The 21543-nt window shown below is 32.1% G+C and overlaps 2 protein-coding genes across 2 annotated transcripts in view; both read left to right on the forward strand.

The window, feature by feature from the left end:
- The window catches only part of ATPsynbeta (ATP synthase, beta subunit), a 71023-nt gene extending 59708 nt beyond the window's left edge, over nt 1–11315 (forward strand). Inside the window, exons 5-7 of the mRNA XM_014359386.2 lie at nt 10126–10351; nt 10422–10651; nt 10736–11315. Of these exons, the coding sequence (XP_014214872.2) occupies nt 10126–10351; nt 10422–10651; nt 10736–10909 (630 nt within the window). The 3' untranslated portion in view covers nt 10910–11315. The remainder of the gene's footprint in view (nt 1–10125; nt 10352–10421; nt 10652–10735) is intronic.
- On the forward strand, nt 3235–6147 carry LOC149373278 (uncharacterized). The gene is made up of 3 exons (XM_089597626.1): nt 3235–3429; nt 5677–5838; nt 5998–6147. The coding sequence occupies exons 1-3, from the start codon at nt 3235–3237 to the stop codon at nt 6145–6147; spliced, it is 507 nt and encodes a 168-aa protein (XP_089453752.1).
- Nucleotides 11316–21543: the final 10228 nt, after the last annotated feature.

Here is a 21543-nt window from a genome sequence, read left to right on the forward strand (position 1 = left end):
TCCTCTTCTTTAATCAAAAATTATGCAGCTTCATGTAAGTACAGTGTCCTCCAAAAATACACTGATTAAAATAAGTTAAATGTTGTTGGTCAAGCCTGTAGAAATGCATCATTTGCTAAATTAAAAACTTGACATGGAATACCCTTGCTAATCATAAATATGCAATTTGTTAAGTCCCTTCCCTTTATGTATCAGATTAAAATTAAATAAGGGGGATTGACATGCTTGTTAAAAATATGCTTGTGTGTGAAATCTAGACCTCTGAATTTCGTGCCACTGAGTGGACATATTATATCCATCTACGTACTAATAATTCTGTGTTTGCCTGGACAAACGTTTCCACCTCTGCTTCATTAAATTTCTCGTTACCACCATAAAAGACGGGAGCTGCAGGTGGCAAAAATGCGCCCATTTTGTCCTCAAAGTTTCTGCAGTAATTCATGACTTTGTTGCTGTACACTCTAAAAAAAGGCTATTTCAGCTTGGGATGATCAGTCGAGTAGTTCAAGCTTATCTAGCCTTTCTTTTTTTCTTCAGTATATGGATACTTAAATAAAGTAACAGACACGCAGCACGTAGAGATGAGCTTGATGTTCTTGTCCTAAATTGCTTACGTACCAAAAATCTTGTTTTTTCTGCTTATTCTCTTGCAAATACTGCACTACTCATTTACGCAACGGTTACTGTCACTGAGTACACATAGGTACTTCTCATCTTCCATTACACAACATATTTCATTTAACACCTCCCAGCATGTACCAAACATGTAACATCTATAAATACATCACAGCTGAGCTGTCAACAATAGTAGCAGAACAAATCATGCCTGCTGGACTCTTGTGTGTAAGGGTGCGGTCACAGAGTACGGAATCTGGAGCGCGTAATAAAGACTTTTTAGATACCTTTTCAGACTTTCCCGTTTCGTATTGTAAAAAGTCCATCGTTCACATGGGGCATGGAAAATGTTAAATAATTGGTTACTTAGGATAAGAAATTTCTCGTTTAAATTCTTTGTAAACATCTGAGAATAATCAAAAGATCCGTTCTCAAATTTATAGTAAAAAAAATATGATTTGGTATATTAGTAAAGTGCATACAGTAATTTTTTATAGAAAAATTGAGCTATTTTTTCGGTACGCTTGGTTCTGACTAATAAGTATTTTTTTCCAAATTCTTGAATTACAATGATTTTACATTATTTTTTACTAGTACTTGAAATAATTTTAATACAAAAAAAGTTTGTTTTCTGTACGCAAATCATTGATTCTATTATTCTACCTCCCAACATTTTAACGTTATTTTAAAGTTGTAATAATTGTATGTAAATTTTTTAAATTACTGTCTTTAAATCCTTGTGTGCTCTAAAAAAAATTGTTTTACATATTCACACAAAAATTTTTTCTGTTGCTACTCCAGCTATTTGTTATTCAGATTCAAAATAACTGATAAAACCATATGGCACTGAACTGATAAATATGCTCAACTTTAATCCCAGATGGATTAAATGAATTGTCACATCACTTTACTACAACTCATGGAATAACTGTGCCACGAGAATTAGGTAACGGAGGTTTTGTGGCCAAGACGGTTGTCAGAGAAATTATAAATATTTTTATAATTTGCGAAAGCACATTTCCAATAACCACCTTCAAAATATTTATCAGCCAGCTGATCATGCCCATGATGGGTACCAATGAAAAAACAATCAGATTGATGACAATGTAATCTAAAAACCTCATGATGAACCTGAAATGAGGAATGATAATAAACATAAGCAAGCTGATGATGGTTTGTTTGGACTACAAAATAATCATGAGTTTGATCTAAAAAAAAGAATAATAGCTTCAATTACAAACTTCCATAGTAAGGATTCTATTACTGGTATTGTTATTTAGCATGTTCTTGACAGTCCTTTTCAAAATTTAAAAACTTATGATCAGCAATTTCAAGCAATGGTTGATCATTGCGGATACAATAGAGCCTATATAATACCCCTTGGTCATCGCACAGATATGAGATTTAAAAAAAAAATTGCTCATACGTTCAACAGCAAGTAATCGAACCATACCAATATGTTCCTATAATAGACGTGTTAAGTCTTGTGTTATCTAGTCCCGACGTTAGACAAGCAATTCTTAATGAAAAATCGAGTAAAGATCGAATATTAAGATCTTTTACAGACGCTAAAAATTTCAATAGGAACCCCTTTTTTTTATAATACAAACATGCAATCAGACTCAGGTTGTACTACGACGAACTTGAAATAGTGAACCTTTTAGGCTCTAAGACTGGTGTTCATAAGCTTGGAGTATTTTATTTCCAAATAGCTAATTTGCCACCTCATATGAACTCTAAACTGGATAGTATTCATATCCTAGCCCTTTTTTGTCACATTGATGTAAAAACTTATCAGTTTTCAAAAATTCTCAATCCATTTTTAAAAGACTTGGCTCTGCTTGAAAGTGATGAGGGAATTCCACTTTATTTTGGTAACGAACATTTTGCTTTAAGAGCTACTATTGAAATTTTCTTGTGGCGATGGTTTTGCTGTTCATGATGTTTATAATTTACTAAGATCTTCAGATGATAAGTTTTGCAGAATGTGCTTGATTTTGAGAAACGATTTACTCTCGGGTTCTACCGAAAAAGGTTTAGAAAGAACAAAAGCAAATAATGAAGCTAGTATTAAGCGTCTTCACCAGACAAACTTTTCATCTGCTACAATGACAGCAACCGGAATCAAAGGGCCATGTTGTTTAAATGATTCAAAATACTTTGACTCACACGTCAAATAATAAAGATTTTGATATAATGCACGATCTTCTCTGTACGATATGCCCAATGATTATTAAACTTGTTTTGCACGATTATATAGTAATTTAAAAACGTTTCACTTGTGAATACCTGAATCGCGTTATATTAACATTCAATTTCGGTTTTCACGAGCAGGTTAATAAGCCTTCTGCAAATTTTACAGATGCAATGCTAAAAAAAATGACCACACTATGAGTCAGAAGGCTATACAAACATGGTGTCTAATAAGAGCACTTCCCTTAGTGCCAAAATCAATGTGAAGAGAAGCACATACAACTTATGTTGTCTTTATTAAGAGTAATGGCAATCGTATTTGCTCCGAAGATACCAAAGTCATTATTGCCATATTTAAATGAACTTATTTTACAATTTCTGCTACTTTTTCAACAAACATATCCCCTTACCAATTTAATTAATAAAATGCATCATTTACGTCATTATGTACAATGTATAATTGCATCCGGACCACCAGCATACTTCTCATGTATGCGTTTGGAGGCTAAGCATAATGAACTGAACCCACGTACACAAAATGTAAATAATTTTAAAAATCCGCTAAAAAAACTTATCAGAGCATCTCAGAGCGTGCCAAGCCTAAAATGGGGTGGACATAATGTCTCGACTAATCATAATTTATTGATAACAGCAGCATAATGCGAAAGTGTTCAGAATACTTTGAGTAGAGTATACCTCCATAACCTTAATTTAACGGATGACGATCAGATCAGTTATTGCACAGCTGTAAAAGTAAACGGTGTGGAATTCCGCAAAAATTTATTTGTTATCACTGAAACTGCCATGTCACTAGACGATGGTTTTATAGTGTTTGGGCGAATAGAAGAAATGATTGTACTGGAAGATGGACGAATTTTTGTTCTTACTTCTACATGCAAAACTCTTTATTTCGATACCGACGTTCATCCTTATTGCATTGAATTGGGTACTATTAACGATGTAAAATTCATCACACCATCCTCTCTACCTTATTACAACCCGGCTTTTATTGGACCAAATCAACATCAAAGGCTCTGTACATAAACCTTCGACACATAATATTATATTACAAACATTCGTGGATGTAACAGAATTTGCCTAGAAAATCTTATAAACATTAGTTCTCACTTGTATTTCAAATCTTTCAGAAAAAATATTTTAATTAAAAAATACATTGAGCCTAGGTGCATATTTCTATAAGGTCATCTAAAAAGCATATAATTTTATTAATTTTTCTAAAACCAAACTCATTATTACAAATATCTTAAGTTAACTGTCTATACAAATTTTTGTATTTATGCTTTATGCAAGCCATGATTTTTTAAATAGATTTAATTATCCATTTAATTACCCATATTAAAAACTGAATGCACGTTTATTTGAAAACTATACTGCAGACGTTATTTTCTTTACAGTTATATTTAAAATCATGTTTGTTACAGATAAATGCATCAATGGAAAATCTTTTCTAGATCTGACTCAACAAGATCTTAATCATATGAAAATTAAAATGGGTTTTGCTAAAGAGTTGATGACGATAATTAATCATGAAAGAAATAAGGTAATCAAATTTGATTAATAAGTACCAAATTGTATTTATCTTTTTAGTAAAACTGCTTTTTAACTTAAAATTATTTATAATGTAAGTAATTACTACTTTACTCATTAAAAAAAGCGATTTTTATGAAATAAAACCTCTATGCACATATTTTATTTTTAGGTATCTGTTAGTATAATGTATACAATCAATAATATTGGCTCCTTAGTGACTGCTGTAAATGAGGGATGCAGCATAACTGATACTGATTTACAATTGAGTGGAAAAAGAATTTATTCTGATATCGAATTAATAGAGATGGGCGCATCAGATGATGACAACACTTGCGGTAACAAAATTTCTTCTGAAGTCTCTGAAAAACGTGCATCCAACAATGTGATTGAGAGACTACACGAAACACTATCCACTGCTGTCACTGTCCACAAATTTAGCAGAGCATTCTTCAAAATAAACTTGCCCAGATACAGGGCCTAAAGTCAACGTATACAAGTTCTCGGTAATGATTTTTTTCTACGCTGGGAAACTAAATATGACTCAAATTTATCTTAGTGTGTTGTTTAAAATAATACATAAGTGTCTATGCACTAACAGAAATTTTTTTTTTCACTTGTTTCAATTACAATAATTTTATTTTATTTTCCAAAATAAAATAAAGTACGAAATAATGCATGAATAAGCATACAATTTTTAATTTATTTTCGGTTGAATCTGTGATAACTTAGATTAATTTAAATGTATTTATAACGCTATTAACACAGTTAAAGAAACACTCAATAAGTCTTTCCAAGGTAAAAAACTCATCATAGCAGCAAGAAACTTATTTACAGAGGAAGACAGATAATCAATAGTTCGTATACTTGTAGCCGGGTTGATTAAAATACAAAACAAGTAATGAGCACGAAACAAATTTATGTGTTTTAGGTATCCACCCATCGAATCAAAAATTGAGCTGGCTAAAGCGAATTCCCGTTACTGAAAAATTCACAATCTATATTAGGATTTGTTAGTCGAAAGATCTAAATCGATTACATTTTCAAACATAATATTTACACGGATTTTATACGTAGGAACCGTTTGACTTGATCCTACAAGCGAATTAAGTTTTATACAGTATACGCTTCAAACTGTACAAAAAAATTTACCTAAAGATCAGAGGCGATACAAAATAACATTTAAAAGAAGCCGCTTACTTCGCTAGAAATGTTACCTGAAAAAGCTGTAGCAGAACATGTGAGTATACGTATAACGTAAACTTAAACTGTTTTTTTTGAACATAATAAAATGAATTATGTTAATGGAAATAAACATAGATCGAATGGATGAATCGGAAACATCCTATGAACAACGCATCAATTTTCAATGTTATGCAAAAAACGCACGTAAATCATAGAGAATGGATATTACTACAGAATCTAACAATTCCAGAGATTTTAAACAAATATAGACGATTAAAAAATTTCTGTGGGGATTTGGTAATTATAATCATTTATTTATATTCACTTTCACGACGTATATAAATGTATACAAATATTAGTATAATATTTAAAAAATGTCATCATTAATACGCCAACATTCTCATAATATCAATTTTATAAGTGCGTTAATAATTTCAGTATATTTTTTGCTTGCAGATTGATGCAGAATTTAAATTAATGTTTCCACAGTCTGGAGACAATTTAATAACTAAATTTTCAACTTTTTACGCTCCTCGTATAGTTAAATACATGGAGTTTTGCAAACCTCTTTCAATACCGAAATATGAAGAAAATATTCTGTTCTAGTATCAATAAATATAAAAATCGTAATAAATTATTTCATTATTTCAGATGACCTTTTGTTTAATTTTAATTAGAATTATTTTTTATAGTAATGTTAACATTCTCTAGTTTCACTTATTATATAAGTACAAGCACACTTTTCTAAATAAGAGAATAATTCACTTTTGTAATAAGTGAACCGAACACTTTTCTGATCATGGTATATTTACTTATTCATAGAGTGCATGTTTCACTTATTTTTAAAGTAGATAATTTCACTATTTTAATATGTCAGTATTCACTTTTTTTACGTGAACGACTTATAACTCGAGGGATAAGTGAGTATACATTTATATAGATTTAGAGAACAAATTAAGTACGAAACGATTTTTTTCGCACAACTTTAGAAGCTGTTTTTTGCGATTTCTTATGCGATTTTTAACTCTTAATGTAATACGACTGTACTTCTTGATTCTAAATGTAAGGAAAATTCACATCCCAAATCTCAAAGTAAGTATTTTGGACATGCGCTGTTCAATTGCGTAATTGATCGTATAAGTAAGTAGGCCAGCTTTTTATTACTAATACCGTTTTACAAAAAGCATTCAGCACTAACGGTAAAGAGGGTCTCCGCATTTTACTCTCTGAAAATGTTAATAATAAGCCATGGGTGACCAAAGACAAAATACTTTAGAAAAAATCTACAAGTTATTTATTAGTGACGATTAAATACAACCGTGTCCTAACTTTATCGTGATATATTCTATTAATTTTATCTATTAGTCAAAAAAGTACATAAGTCAGCCCCGCATTAAATTATTTTCTTAGTTCAGCGTTTCATTTATTTTTATTATAATTACGATTCCCCTCAACTCCTATTCATTTTACGTACAACTTTCTGACCAATTCAAACTTCGTGGGCTACCGCTCTTCGATGTAGCAAACGCCCCACTCTTTTCATCTGTTCCGTGACTTGCACAGTTATCTACTATTTTCACAAAATATCCTATAAAACCCATGGTAATGTCCAAGTACCTGAATGTCGTTGAAAAGATTCTGATTTCTTCTATCTGCTACATAGTTTTCTATTAAGAACTACAGTATCTTTGCTGAGATATCATACAACCTACACCACCAATTTGACGATCCTCCATAAGAGGCTATGTTACAGAGTCTATTTTCCAGTTAGTTTTTTTTAACAATTTTGGTGGTGACGAGGTCTAAAATTTTGGGAAAAGACTTCTTGCACCTTCAAAAATCATCCTGTAAAATATCGTTTAATACTCCAGTGTTTTGATTTAGTGAGGAGCCACCTTAAGTTGTTAGTTGGTACCTACCTCCACCCTGGCTTAACTAACCGACCGTGTGTTCGCACATGTAAACAAAAGTTAAACAGTTGAACCACTTAAAAGCACTCAATGTGCGCCAAAACGTGATCAGCTGATTAACTTTTGTTTACATGTGCGAACACACGGCCGGTTAGTTAAGCCGGGGTGAGGGTAGGTACCAACCTAATACTAAACCAACATATCATTCCCGAGCAGAGCCCTAGTTCTAATGGAAATTTTGTTGAAAATTTTTTTTTCAATTTTGTCATAATTATCAATAATGGCGGAGAAATTGCCAAAAATGGTTCAAATCCAATTTTTGAAACCTATATGTATTCTGCAGATATTTATCTACGACTTAATTGTCACTTTTAATACTCTTTATGTCGGCAAACTCTTAAAAAACACGTTGTAAAATAGGGCAATTTCGAGGCTTTAGGTGCTGAGGCGAGCCAGGGATGATAAAAAGACGCGTGGTCGGGAAAAGCCCTCTGCTACGCTGGCCAGACTTGGGCCGAAAACGCGTGGCTTTAAAAAAAAGATTTACAGTTAGCTTATTTTTCTTCATATAATAAAAACGCGATCATGTTTAATTGTTATCCAAGGTGCCCTACTTTGAAAAAAAAGAACATCAAAATCGGTCCCGTACTTGATAGTTTGGTTTTTGATAGACGGTTTTTTTTTTTGTTTTTTTTTTTTTTAAGTAAAGAAGCTTTCCCTACCATACGCTTTTTTTTCTTCGCTGGTTTGCCTTGGCACCTATAAACCGCGAAATTGCCCTATTTTTAACCCCAATAACCTCTATTATGATCAAATTTTTATCAGAGCTAAGTATTAAAAATTTGAGCCCCGAAAAAAGCTTCTAGAACCATTAGAAGCTGGTGCACTTTCTTATACGGTCAACTACGTAACAGAACAGTGCATATCCAAAATGTTTACTTCGACATTTGGGATGTAAATTCTTTCTACATCTAAAATCAAGAAGTACAGATTTGCTGAAGCACGTTTTGTGATGACTACGTGGTATTTTTTATGCTCAGTGTAGGATAAATAATGTACGTATTTCAATAATATTATTTAAGTGTACTTAACAATACACAATAAAAATGGCTTTAAATAAGAGTATCTTATCATTTTTCAAGTTCTGTATAACTTCAATTTAAAGCATTTATTTTGTAAGATTAAGCAACACTAGAGGTACTTGCAATAAATCGTTTTTCACAGTTTTTTTTGTTGCTTTCAAAATTCTCTCATTATCTGAAGAACAAGAAATCGCAGTATGAGGTAAAATGTATGAGAAAAAAAAGTAAACGAAACAGAAAGAAACAATTAAAGGCACTAAATCATATAAATAATTGTAGTTACTCTATAAAAAAATAAGTTACTTACTCGTACAAATATTTTATTTTGTCTATACTTTTATTTTACTTTTATATTCATAGAAATTATTATTTTTATTACCATTATCTCTATGACTCACTTCTCAAGTTATCTTTACGTTCAAAACTTATTTCAAGTTTACTAGTAAAATAGAACAGGTTTTTAGAATGCGTTTGAGAAACTTCTCTAAATTTAGTATATAAAAATTTTTTTAGCTATTGAAATATAGAACGATGTAATTTTTTTTTTATTCGCAAAGTAATTCTAGGTAAAAAACTAAATTTCTTTTTAATTACATAAATAATTAACTGATATATAGTATTTATTTGAAACTTAGTAACTGTACCCAATTGTTAATGTCAGCCACTAAGTGCCATGATATAAGTACAGAATACTTAAAAAATTTGTAACATAAATCTTTACCATTAAAATACTTTGTGTAATACCACAACCAGACCGTGTAAAGCCAATTATAGTTATTTTTTAGAGAGCTTTTGAAATCAACTAAATATCTCGATAACTATCAATTTGTCAACATCCAGGTTTTCTTCAGTTTTTTAGCGTCTTTATATTGGCATCTTTATAGAAATTGTTAGGACTGCTACTTAACTCTTGCAAAAGTTATTCCATATCAAAAAAGAAAGCGTTTCTTACCGTACTCAACAATTTTACTATCAACTAATAAACCAATTTGACCTCTGCAACTACCGTTCAATTTATTTTTTTTTTAATCCACAACTTTTGTGTTGGAGTTAAGTCAATTGCGAATATAGTTACGCAAATATTTTTAAAAAGGGAAAACAAAAAAACGTTTTTGCCTTGTACTAGCAGTCATTTTGTTACTTTTGCTGGGAAAGCCTCAGATTTTATTTTAATGTATTCTTTTGACCACTGATTCTTGTTCTGCAAACTGCTGATGATTATAAATTAGAACTTGAATTTTTCTATTAAGTTGGTGTATTATTATTATTTTTTCATTTATTTATTGTGTTATTTCTTTATTTGTCTCTTTTTAAAATTATCATTCTTATTTTTAATGTAAAACTTGACTTAAATTGTCTTTTTATATAAATCTTTAGAAAGTCTTCAAATTTTATCGTAAAACAGGACTGCTGTGATTCTTATTTAGAAATCGTTGAAAACATAGTGGCATCTGTTTTGTCGAACAATTTTGGATACCAGAGGAATATCGAATTCATATTAGGAATGATTCATATGAGGAATTCATATTAAAATTTATGTGCTACTGATGATTACCTACTCTACAAAAGAAAAATTTCTTCTATTTTTTTAGGTATCGGCTTTACTAGGTCGTATTCCATCAGCTGTAGGTTATCAGCCAACCTTGGCCACTGACATGGGTACTATGCAAGAAAGAATTACGACAACAAAGAAAGGATCCATCACTTCAGTGCAGGCCATCTACGTGCCGGCCGATGATTTGACAGATCCAGCTCCTGCCACCACTTTTGCTCACTTAGACGCTACCACCGTCTTGTCTCGTGCTATTGCTGAACTTGGTAAGCCGAAAAACAAATTCTTAGCCTACTAGTAATAGTGCTCCTCTTTAGTATGTGCCACTTTTTTCAGGTATCTATCCAGCTGTTGATCCTCTCGACTCTACCTCCCGTATTATGGATCCTAATATCATTGGCACTGAGCATTACAACATAGCTCGTGGTGTACAAAAAATACTGCAGGACTATAAGTCGCTTCAGGATATTATTGCCATTCTAGGTATGGATGAGTTGTCTGAAGAAGACAAACTCACTGTTGCACGTGCTCGTAAAATTCAGAGGTTCTTGTCCCAGCCATTCCAAGTGCGTTATTTTAAATTTGATTAAACGATAATTATGCTTTAATTCTGCATACATAACCATCTCAATAACTTATGAATATTCTAGGTTGCTGAGGTATTCACTGGTCACGCTGGAAAACTTGTACCTCTTCCAGAAACTATTAAAGGATTTCAGAAGATCCTAGGGGGGGAGCTGGATCATTTGCCTGAAGTGGCTTTCTACATGGTTGGTCCGATCGAAGAAGTTGTAACTAAGGCTGAATCCTTAGCCAAGTCATAAAATTAAAATACTATGAATGTAAGCTTTTATCAGGAATTAATTTTTGTAATTTAATTCATTCTTTTATGAAATATATCATCCATTTTTCATAGCATTGAAAACTGCTAAAATGTATGTCCATAGATACTTGATTTATTACATAAAAAGTCTGAAAAATGGATTCATAAATACAAAAAATTAAAAAAAGATTCAGTAAACTATCAATTGTTATATATGACTAGAACTAGATTTTTTTGTTATCAGTCAATGAAGTATTAGTAAGAAATCATCCTATCTTATAGTTGATCCCCACTGTATAAGCATCCAAAACATTGTGAATTATCAGTTTTGTCAGAATTATGTAATCTGCAAAACGGTATCGTATCTTGATTAAAAATGTCTAATAAAACTTTTTTAAAAACACAAATGGAATTCTTAGTAAGATTAAAGTACCTATTCGTAAAACATGTCTATTCATAAAATATAAAAATTAAGATTCTTATGAAACAATGCGGTATATAAAAAAACTAGCAGGTTCATCTGAGCTTTGCCCGAGATTCTGCGAGATTCACTGAGTGGAGCTTCTCAGCGTGTGACACGTAATATCAAACGTTCTTCAGTTTAAAATTTTGCATCTATTCTCAGTACTTCTCGGTATAAAAAAATTCGTATGAAATAAAGTTTTTTTTAGAATAGATGCAGTTTTAGTGGAAAAATAAACTATAAAAAAAACAAAATCATGTATAACGATACTGAAAATTATCGTGCGTTTCTTACGCCATACTATAATTGTTGGCCCTAGGGCCGTCGATTTGCACTTTCTCAGGTTATAATATATGAAAAAGCTACTTTTAAAACACGTATTGGTTAAAAACTGATAAAACATGTGTAATTAAAAATTTTTTCAATCAAAATACTTTACCAACAGAGCAAAAAAGTCCGGGTGTCTCATCTCTTGCCACAATTAATGTAAATACATACTATTCTACCTATTTGAATAGCCGGAAGATTTAAATTACCAATGTCAGGTTTATAACAAAAAGCTGATGTGTCTGATGACTTAATGCACGGAAAAAACTTTTGAACGTACAGAGCCCAGTTACGCAGGCTAGAGAAGTTCGAATTGCTTTGAACTCCTACTGCACAAGTGTACAGGCTGCCTTGACTCGAAGATCGAGTCACACGAGTTCAAAACAGCGTTCAACTGAGACTGCACAACCATGCGCGCCGCGTAGCCTGTAGTTTGGGCTTGTACAGTACGGCATAGCATTGAACTGCAGAAGCTCGAGGGGGGGAGGGGGGGGGCTACGTGAGCCCGACGGTTGTGCTCCCACAGCACAATGTCCAGGCTCAGCGAGCTCAGTGTTTCTCCGAGCTCTCTCTCACCGAATTTTGAGCTATCAGCAGACAACTTTTGGGCTTTAATGAATACAGCCGTTCATTATACAGAATGCGAACAGGTAAATGAGTTAAAACTTATATTTTATATACATACATGCCTGTGAATAATTTCATGAAACTTATGTAACCTTTATGTAACTCATTAATTTAGTATAAAATGTTTAGGGTTAATTATAACATTTTGACCGTACAAACTAAGAATGGTCATTTTAAAAATGAGTATACTGGAAAAAATTGTGTTACTCATTTTTAAAATGACCATTAATAAAAATATTACAAACAAATTGGCTACCTCACTTGAATCATATATCCTCTCGTAACCAAAAAAAAATATTACAAATTACAGTTGCGTCGTTAAGAGAAGGGAAAAAAACTCATAATAGTATATTACGTTACGAGGTCGTAAAGTGGCTGATGTACGGCCGCGTGGAGTGCTCGGCTTCGCCTCGGGCGACATCACGCGGCCGTCCATCCGCCACCTTACGGCCGAGTGACGTATACAATTATTGGTCATCCCGTATAGGAAAGTTTGTTCAATAGGTTGATTTGGTTAACGCAGGGAAAAATGAACCACTCAGTGAACCGTGCGTTCCTTACAAGCATTGATCCTATATACCGATGTCTTAATGAAGTGCGAACGAACTAACGATGGATAAACGAACGTGCCCAATAATTGGACTGTCCGATCGATCACAAAAAAACATACGCATAATTCAACACTGAATGCTAGAATACATATTTTTCTTGATAGTTCTTCAAAAAACACTAAAAAAGAACTTTCATTAAACGATACTTCATTCTTGGTTTTCCAGTCCATGTACTGAATATGTGCTTTTTTATGTAGAGTGCGAGCCTTTCAAGGTAGCAGTCCAATAACCATGAAAAATTCACCATTACCTACAAGCAACTCTAAACTTGAAATAAATTTTATTAAAAAAACAGGTAGTGGTTGTTTTGATTACACGTACACAAGAGACAAAAAAAAGATCATACGGTAAACGATAAGCGAGAGAAGGTAAAAAAATGGGCAACGCTATATTTGATATAGGCGTGAACCGACTCGACGCAACGATAAAGGCGGATAGCAGAAAGCATTAAAAAGGTGAAAAGACAATGCGCACATGCGTCTGGCCGTCAAAAAGAAATACAACTACAATTAACAAAACACTTGGCCGCCGTATATACATAGATGCCAAATCCCATTCAGTCTCAAAAAAAATCTCAATAAGTCTCAAAACAAATCTCAATAAGTCTTAAAGCAAATCTCAAAAAGTCTCAAAACAAATCTCAAAAAGTCTCAAAGCAGGTCTCAAAAAGTCTCAAAACAAATCTCAATAGGTCTTGAAACAAATCTCAAAAAGTCTCAAAACAAATCTCAAAAAGTCTTAAAACAAATCTCAAAAAGTCTTTAAAAAAATTTCAATAAGTCTCAAAGCAAATCTCAAAAAGTCTCAAAATAAATCCCATTAAGTCCCAAAACGAATCTCAATAAGTCTCAAAGCAGATCTCAAAAAGTCTCAAAACAAATCTCATAAAGTCTCATTAAACAAATCTCAAAAAGTCTGAAAACAGGTCTCAAAAAGTCTCAAAACAAATCTCAAGAAGTCTCTAAACAAATCTCAAAAAGTTTTTAAAAAAATCCAAAAAGTCTCATTAAAGAAATCTCAAAAAGTCTTAGAACAGGTTTAAAAAAGTCTCAAAGCAAATCTCAAAAAGTCTCAAAGCAGGTCTCAAAAAGTCTTAAAACAGGTTTAAAAAAGTCTCAAAGCAAATCTCAAAAAGTCTCAAAGCAGGTCTCAAAAAGTCTCAAAACAAATCTCAATAAGTCTCACAACAAATCTAAAAAAGTCTCAAAGGGAAGCACGATACAGAGCCTTTGACTGTTTATCATGGATTTCCTGAGGGACATAGCGATACAGAGCTTCTGGCTGTTTATCGCAGTTTACCTAACAAAGGGAATTGCGATTCAGATCCTCCGACTGTTTATCATTGATTTTCTGAGGGACATAGCGATACAGAGTTAATTACTGTCATTCACTTAATCAGGATTAGAATTATGATTAGAGATACTATTCTCTTGGGAGCTGCTCTTTGTCATTGAGAAGAACTTTTCCGAGTTACGATGTTATTGAGTTATGAAGATTCGTCATCAATTGCCCATACTCTTGATTTTTCAGTGATCCGACTCATACTTCTCCGCCGACCAGCATCTCCTAATGCAAAATATAATCACAAAGTACCTCGCAATGATGATTATCTGTACGATTTATTGAAAGAGAAAAAATTGTTTTACACTTATCTGAAAATATCTTGCTGTATGTATCGAATAATTCAGGAATGAACATGCTAAAAGGACTTGGATTTGGAACGGCAGGCACATAAATAAGACATCAAGGAGCATTTGTGTACCTGCAATTGAAGAGGATGCTCAATCATACTGTGGGAAAAACACATTACAAAAAAAAAGTTAATAGAACTGATAAATATCTAAAAATCATTTCAATGGTTATTTCAAAGTTAGTCTTGCGACAGAGTAACTCTTTACAGATTCTAAACAATCTTGAAATACAATACGCAAAAAAAACGAAGTAAACAATAGCTACAGATATATATATATATATAAAGACGTCGAGCTTGGCGGCGGTGTCAGCTCGGGCGCCGGTAAAAAAGCCACAAGAACAGTCATTGGCAGTGTTTATCGCAAAGAAACACTTTATCGAAGATTCCCGCGCGGATAACTTGTACTTTTGATCAGGTCGAGCTTATTGGATAAATCAGCTGGGAAGCCGTTCATAAAACATCGTCTGTAATGAGTAAAATTCTTTTGCAACAGAATAACTCTTTACAGATTATAAACAATCTGAAAATACAATATGTGAAAAAAACGAAGTTACCTATAGGTACGGATATATCTAACGACGTATATATTATACTTATATTATTACTGAAATTATTAATGCCTTCTTATTGTAATCTACATCGCACCATGTGCAGTGCACGTGTGTGACTTAACCCTTACTTCTCATCTGACTGTATATCGAATGCGGCGCGTGTGTTGACTGAACAGCGTCGCATGTCAAACTAACCCTTACCGAAATAGATGACTTAAATCATTATTTACTAAAAATCTGTCCATTAAAAAGACTTGCGCCTGTGGAAACTTTGATTCAGAAAATCATAAGCTACAACATATCAAAATTTCATCAAGTTTAATTGGGACCCCAAATCCCATTGCGTTGGTGCGGGGTCCTTTACAATTTTGCAGTATAAGGTCGCCATATAGCTTTTGAAAAAGCAGATCTGGTGCATTTTGTTAACAATACTAATGCCTCCAAATATCACCAATAAAAACCGATTTCTTCTCTCGTTTTTTCATATCTGTTTGTTTTTCGCTTTTTACAACTTTTCCGCATTTTTTCGGTAAGAATAAACAATTTTCAGCTCTTGAAAAAAATTCAACATGACGTCTAATCATCAGTTCAACAACTTGTGTATTCAACTTTTTTCGATAAAATAATTCATTTCCGAAATATTGTGAGATAACTGAGAAAATATCAGTTTTCAAAGTTATTTTGCAATGAAAAAGGATCTTCCTGACCAGGTTCATTCTAACTTTTTTAATGGATCATTATTCGGACAATAATCTATAGTTTTTCAAAATTTCGTCCAATTCTATTCATCAACGAAAAATCATGTTTTTTGTTGAACCTCTGGCTCCCCGACTACTATGAAAATTTGGAGGAGCAATATATGTTTCTGCCCCAAATCTTCCCGTCCACTTGTTGATAAGCTTTACGTACATTCACCTACTATCATTTTCCATTGTTTTTCCATATACCGCGTTGATAAATAATTCGTACATCTTCTCAAAGTCATTTTTTACATTTTGATATTTTTGACTGCTTAGGTCTATGTACGTTTTAACCAGGATCTTGGATTAAACTGTATAGCTATAGATTTTTGTTATACGGAGACCATAACTCACAGCTTGCCTAAGTGCTCGATATTACATATCGTTTTTTGGCGTACAGAGTAATCAATAATTTTTATTGTTTGCATCCTGGTGGTGTCATGTGCTCAACACAGAATGGCAAATCTTTATGAGCGTTATGGAGAGTTTCGGAGTACCTAAGCAAGATCTACTTTTAGTATATACCCGATTGTAGCATCACCTTCTACATTCAAAATACTTGTTGTGTTAATACTTTCAATCCATTTAAAACCAACGTAAGGCAATAATTGGATAATAGCCCAGCTCCTTCCATGTATGCGTTATTTGCATAGCATAGCGATTACAACATTGGCTGATGCCACCACGTATGCCGTGCTTAATAAACATAAGCATATCAACGTCAGTTAACAATTTATTTTTTACGTTAAATGATTTATTATCATGGTGTTATTATTACTATTATTGTTTAATAATAAACTATAATTTTAAAAAATATTTTCAAATCTTTCTATACTTCAACATAGCATCCCAAGTTAAACCGAGTGTTGTATAATAATGAGCTGGGTCTAACTCATTTGCGTCGAAATCATTGTTCCAAAAATTTTCGAAAACCTCGGTAAATAGTAGCATATCAGTCTTCAAGTATAAATCTAAATATTGCCCAAATGTTTAAGTGTTAAGAGTATTCCACATATTTTTAGCATGCTCATACTCTTCATTAGTAATATGAGCTAAGATACTATAATACGATATAAGCTAGTATAAACATCTTATTTTGTTGGTAATTTTTTTTTCATCTAGTTTTTCAAAAGAGGATATGTAATTATACAGAAATATGCCTTTCTTTTTTAAGAAATTTATTTGATTCATATTGTAGTTATCATTTGAGAATGTACTTTCGATAATTTTCAATTCACCTAAATATAATGACAGTGTATCAAGAGATGAAGCCATAAATTTGAAGGAATCTATAAATCGCAGATTGATATCAGTTCCTTCAACATATTTTATAAAGGAAATGTACTTTTCTTTTGCCCGTGGTAAAAGTTGAACTTTTTCTAGGAAGTTAATAGCAAGTTCTTTGGTATCATTCGAGAATCATGATAATTAATATAATACTTGCTATGCGCGGGACCTCGAAACATTAATAGCATATTAGTGATTTAATAAAAAAAAGCCACTGAATCCCACACTACCGTTGTCCCTGTGGTGTGCATCAAGGCATTTCTCCTAATTCCACAAAAAAAAAATTACTGCTATTACTGTTGCTGCTGCTACTACTTTGTTTTTGTCGTGATTTTTTGCAAATTGTAGAATTTAAACTTATGACATGTTTTGAGTGAAACTTTTTTTATATATCATATAGCCTCTTTCTATAGTATACATACTGTATACCTATACTGCTGCATGATGGAAATCGTAACGTGGATAATACGAGCTAACCTGGGCCTCTATTACAGCTAAGGGACTATCAGGCAAACAATGACTGACGCTAAACGTCGCTTGATCTCTTCGAAGTCTCCAAAAAAATATGGTAAAAATCGTTCTCCTTTCCTATTTTTCCTTCTGTATGTATATATGTACGTAACTTTACGAATATAAAGTATGAAATTTGTGTACTACGACAACCTAACCTTTGAAAACAAGAAAAAAATGCCGTATCTTGAAAGGAAAGCCTAATTGGCTAGAAATAAAAATTTACACGAGTTTCCTAAATACCTACATGTTCGAAGCGCACAAATATGTAGGGGTTGGACTATGCAGAAACATAACCACAATTATTACTTTTTTTCGACTGTATTTTGAAAAAAACGAGTCAAACAAAATTTTATATTTATTATGGCATGCTTGGAACATTAATACGGATGTTGGCAAAATCTTTAAAACATTTTTGTTAAAACATAACCTCTTAAAATTAGGAAACAGTCGTATCTCGAAAGGTAAGCCAGATAGGCCAGAAATGAGTCCACGTACAAAAAGTAATAATTGAGGTGCAAAAATATATTTTTAACGGATTCATACAAACAATCGTAATAATTGTAAAAATAATAAAAGTCATATCTTAAAGACAAAGCTACATCCCACATCCTATCTATAAATTGATTCATTCTCTATTCTCTATAAAAATAATTGTCACGAGACTAAAACCTGTGTTCTTATTATTAATTTTTAGATTGGTAGAAATTGGTTAAGCTAAATCAGATAGAGTTAATTATTTTACTTTTGTGGTAGCCAAGCTTTTCAAAAATATTTTTTATTTGTCGGATACAAAGATTCCAACAATTGATCTTACATGTATATGATGTCATATCAAATTCACGAATAGTAATTTTAAATAAAATAAATTTTTGTCCCGCGTAACGGGACAAAAGTATCTTCTTTCAGCGCAGTGTGGTGAAAACTTTTGTTTCGTTCTGAATTACATAACCAACAGTTCGTACCGTTTGTACTACAAATTTTCACCGGATTTTTAAAGACCTATTGAAATTAGGTGTACTCTAATTTTTTCAGTTTCTATTATATCTTGTTTAATAACATTCAAGTCAGAAGTTTCACTTCTGCCGGGGGTCCCAAGACCTGCATCTGATTGTTTTTTTTTCTCACCAAAATTATCTAGTTAGTTTTCTTAAATCTGTGACGCTTTCGACTTGCTTTTTATGCGGTTAAGGCTAATCTCTGTTGTTTGAGTTCTTCTATAGCCTCTCTTTTTTTTTCTTCAGCCTTTTTAATTCTCTTTTTAAGCTGGGCTTCCTGTTTTAAAATTTTCTCACGTTCTTTCATTCGTTCGTTTATCATCTTTTTTATTTCTCGTTCGATTACCTTAGGCCTCTAGTTTTGAAAAGGTGTCTCCACCCCCAAGGTCAAAATATTTCGATCTTCGCTGGTCCATTCTTTTAGATTATTTGTTAAAAGCTTGTTGCCTAATGGTACTACCAATGCTGGAACCAGCAAAGGAGCTTTATGTTGTGGTGTAAGCTGTGGTTGGTCACTAAACAATAAAATTAGGTTTTTTTATAATGTAAAATAAAATTAATGTCTTAATTTCTTTTTGTTACTAGTTACAGTATTCAAATTTTTAACGTACCATAGTATATCTTTTTTTTTCTTCTTTTATTATATTCGTCATACTTAGTGTATGTGTTGGAATCAGTGTTGCGATGTACCCAAGACTTCTCTTGGGTGCTCTTGGATAGTAGCGCAAGCGCAGAAGAACCATGCTCTCTCTCTCACTGGGCAGGTAGAAGTAGGGGAGCCCCCCTACCTAGCCTTTAACTTAAGCCCCGCCCACTTCTCACAACTTAAATACTACTTTTGACCGTAGCATCTCGTAGCTCTCGATGGTCGAGCGGACTAAGAGTTTTGTGCTTGCTTGACTCGTAGCTAGGTACTCTTCGATTCCTGACCATGACGTTTTTTTTTTTTATTATTATTATTATTATTAATATTATCATTACTATTATTCATATTATTATTAGTGTCATTATTATTATTATTATTATTATTATTATTATTAATATGAATTATTAGAGCCGTAATTAAATGCGCAAAAAAAATACTAAAATTAGCAGACACTTTTTCCTCACCACCTTGCGGTAAGTATCGGGGCGCGTTTTTTTTTTTTTCAAGAAAAAATTAAGAAATAATTCAATTACTAAGAAAAGAATGATGAAGCTATGACTCAAACTAAAAATACATTCGAAAAATTAAGTAACTTTAAAAAGATTTATTAATAAATTATCATTTTTTCGGAATAAACTAAGTTTACAAAAAAAAATAAAAAATGAATAAACTGGACTAATAAAAAAATATTTATTACTACCGTAATTTTTTTTTTTAGTGGTATCCCACATAGGCCTATTCCACTAATGATGATGTTTGAATGAATATCTTAAAAAACACTTAATTCAAACAAAATTAAGAACAGAATAATTAAACATAATTTTAAAACTGATAAGTTATAATCTACTTTAAAGCAATCATCAATTCAGAAATCTACATAAAGTATCAAATTAATAATTTTAACAAATAAATAAATTACTACAATTCTAAGCAGTCTTCTTTAAGTGACTATCAACGTTACTCTGATAAACAACAACTATTTTACACGAACACTTATAATACAGGATTTAATGAAATATCCCTTAAGTAAACTTATTTGGATAGTAACAAAAAAATCTTAGGTTTTTAAATAATACTGTAAAGTGACACAAATTTAATGACTAATTTAAACTTTTTCAAATAGACGTATACTATGTACACAATAAATAAATAAATGAATGAAATTTATTACATGTAATTAGAATTAATGTAATTTCTTATCTAAATATAACTTTTTTAATTAAATTGCAATCGATACAAAACAAAGCAATAATTTCACAGACTCTAAATATTTAAAATTGTAGCTCTAAAAATAAAAAATTAAATATTAAATCTTGCACTTTATCGTAAAAATAGCTAAGAAATGATTTTGCATGAAATACACAAATTATAGGAGCCATTTTAAACTAAATTAGTATGAAGTTAAAAAAATTTTGAAACACCTAACTAATTACAAGTTGCCTTGAATTTTGATTTCTGGATCGTCTGTTGAATCGCGTTTATACATTTTAGAGTTAAATAGTTCAAGATGTTCTTTAGAAATTTTAAAATTGATTGGATTAATACTTTCAATTGGAAAATAAAACAAATCGCGCTAAGTAAATGAATTTTATTTCTAAAAAACTGATCATTTATTAATAAATCTTTTTAAAGTTACTTAATTTTTCGAATGTATTTTTAGTTTGAGTCATAGCTTCATCATTCTTTTCTTAGTAATTAAATTATTCCTTAATTTTTTCTTGAAAAAAAAAAAAACGCGCCCTGATACTTACCGCAAGGTGGTGAGGAAAGAGTATCTGCTAATTTTAGTATTTTTATTGGGCATTTAATTACGGCTCTAATAATTCATATTAATAATAATAATAATAACAATAATGACACTAATAATAATATGAATAATAGTAATGATAATATTAATGATAATAATAATAATAAAAAAAAAAAAAACGTCATGGTCAGGAATCGAAGAGTACCTAGCTACGAGTCAAGCGAGCCCAAAACTCTTAGTCCGCTCGACCATCGAGAGCTACGAGATACTACGGTCAAAAGTAGTATTTAAGTTGTGAGAAGTGGGCGGAGCTTAAGTTAAAGGCTAGGTAGGGGGGCTCTCCGACTCCTACCTGCCCAGTGAGAGAGAGAGCATGGTTCTTCTGCGCTTGCGCTACTAGCCAAGAGCACCCAAGAGAAGTCTTGGGTATATCGC

The sequence above is a fragment of the Copidosoma floridanum genome, unplaced genomic scaffold, assembly GCF_036245765.1.
Source record: "Copidosoma floridanum isolate Cflo_tuat_1 unplaced genomic scaffold, Cflo_Japanese_pri ptg000034l, whole genome shotgun sequence".
In the NCBI taxonomy this organism is placed as follows: Eukaryota; Metazoa; Arthropoda; class Insecta; order Hymenoptera; family Encyrtidae; genus Copidosoma; species Copidosoma floridanum.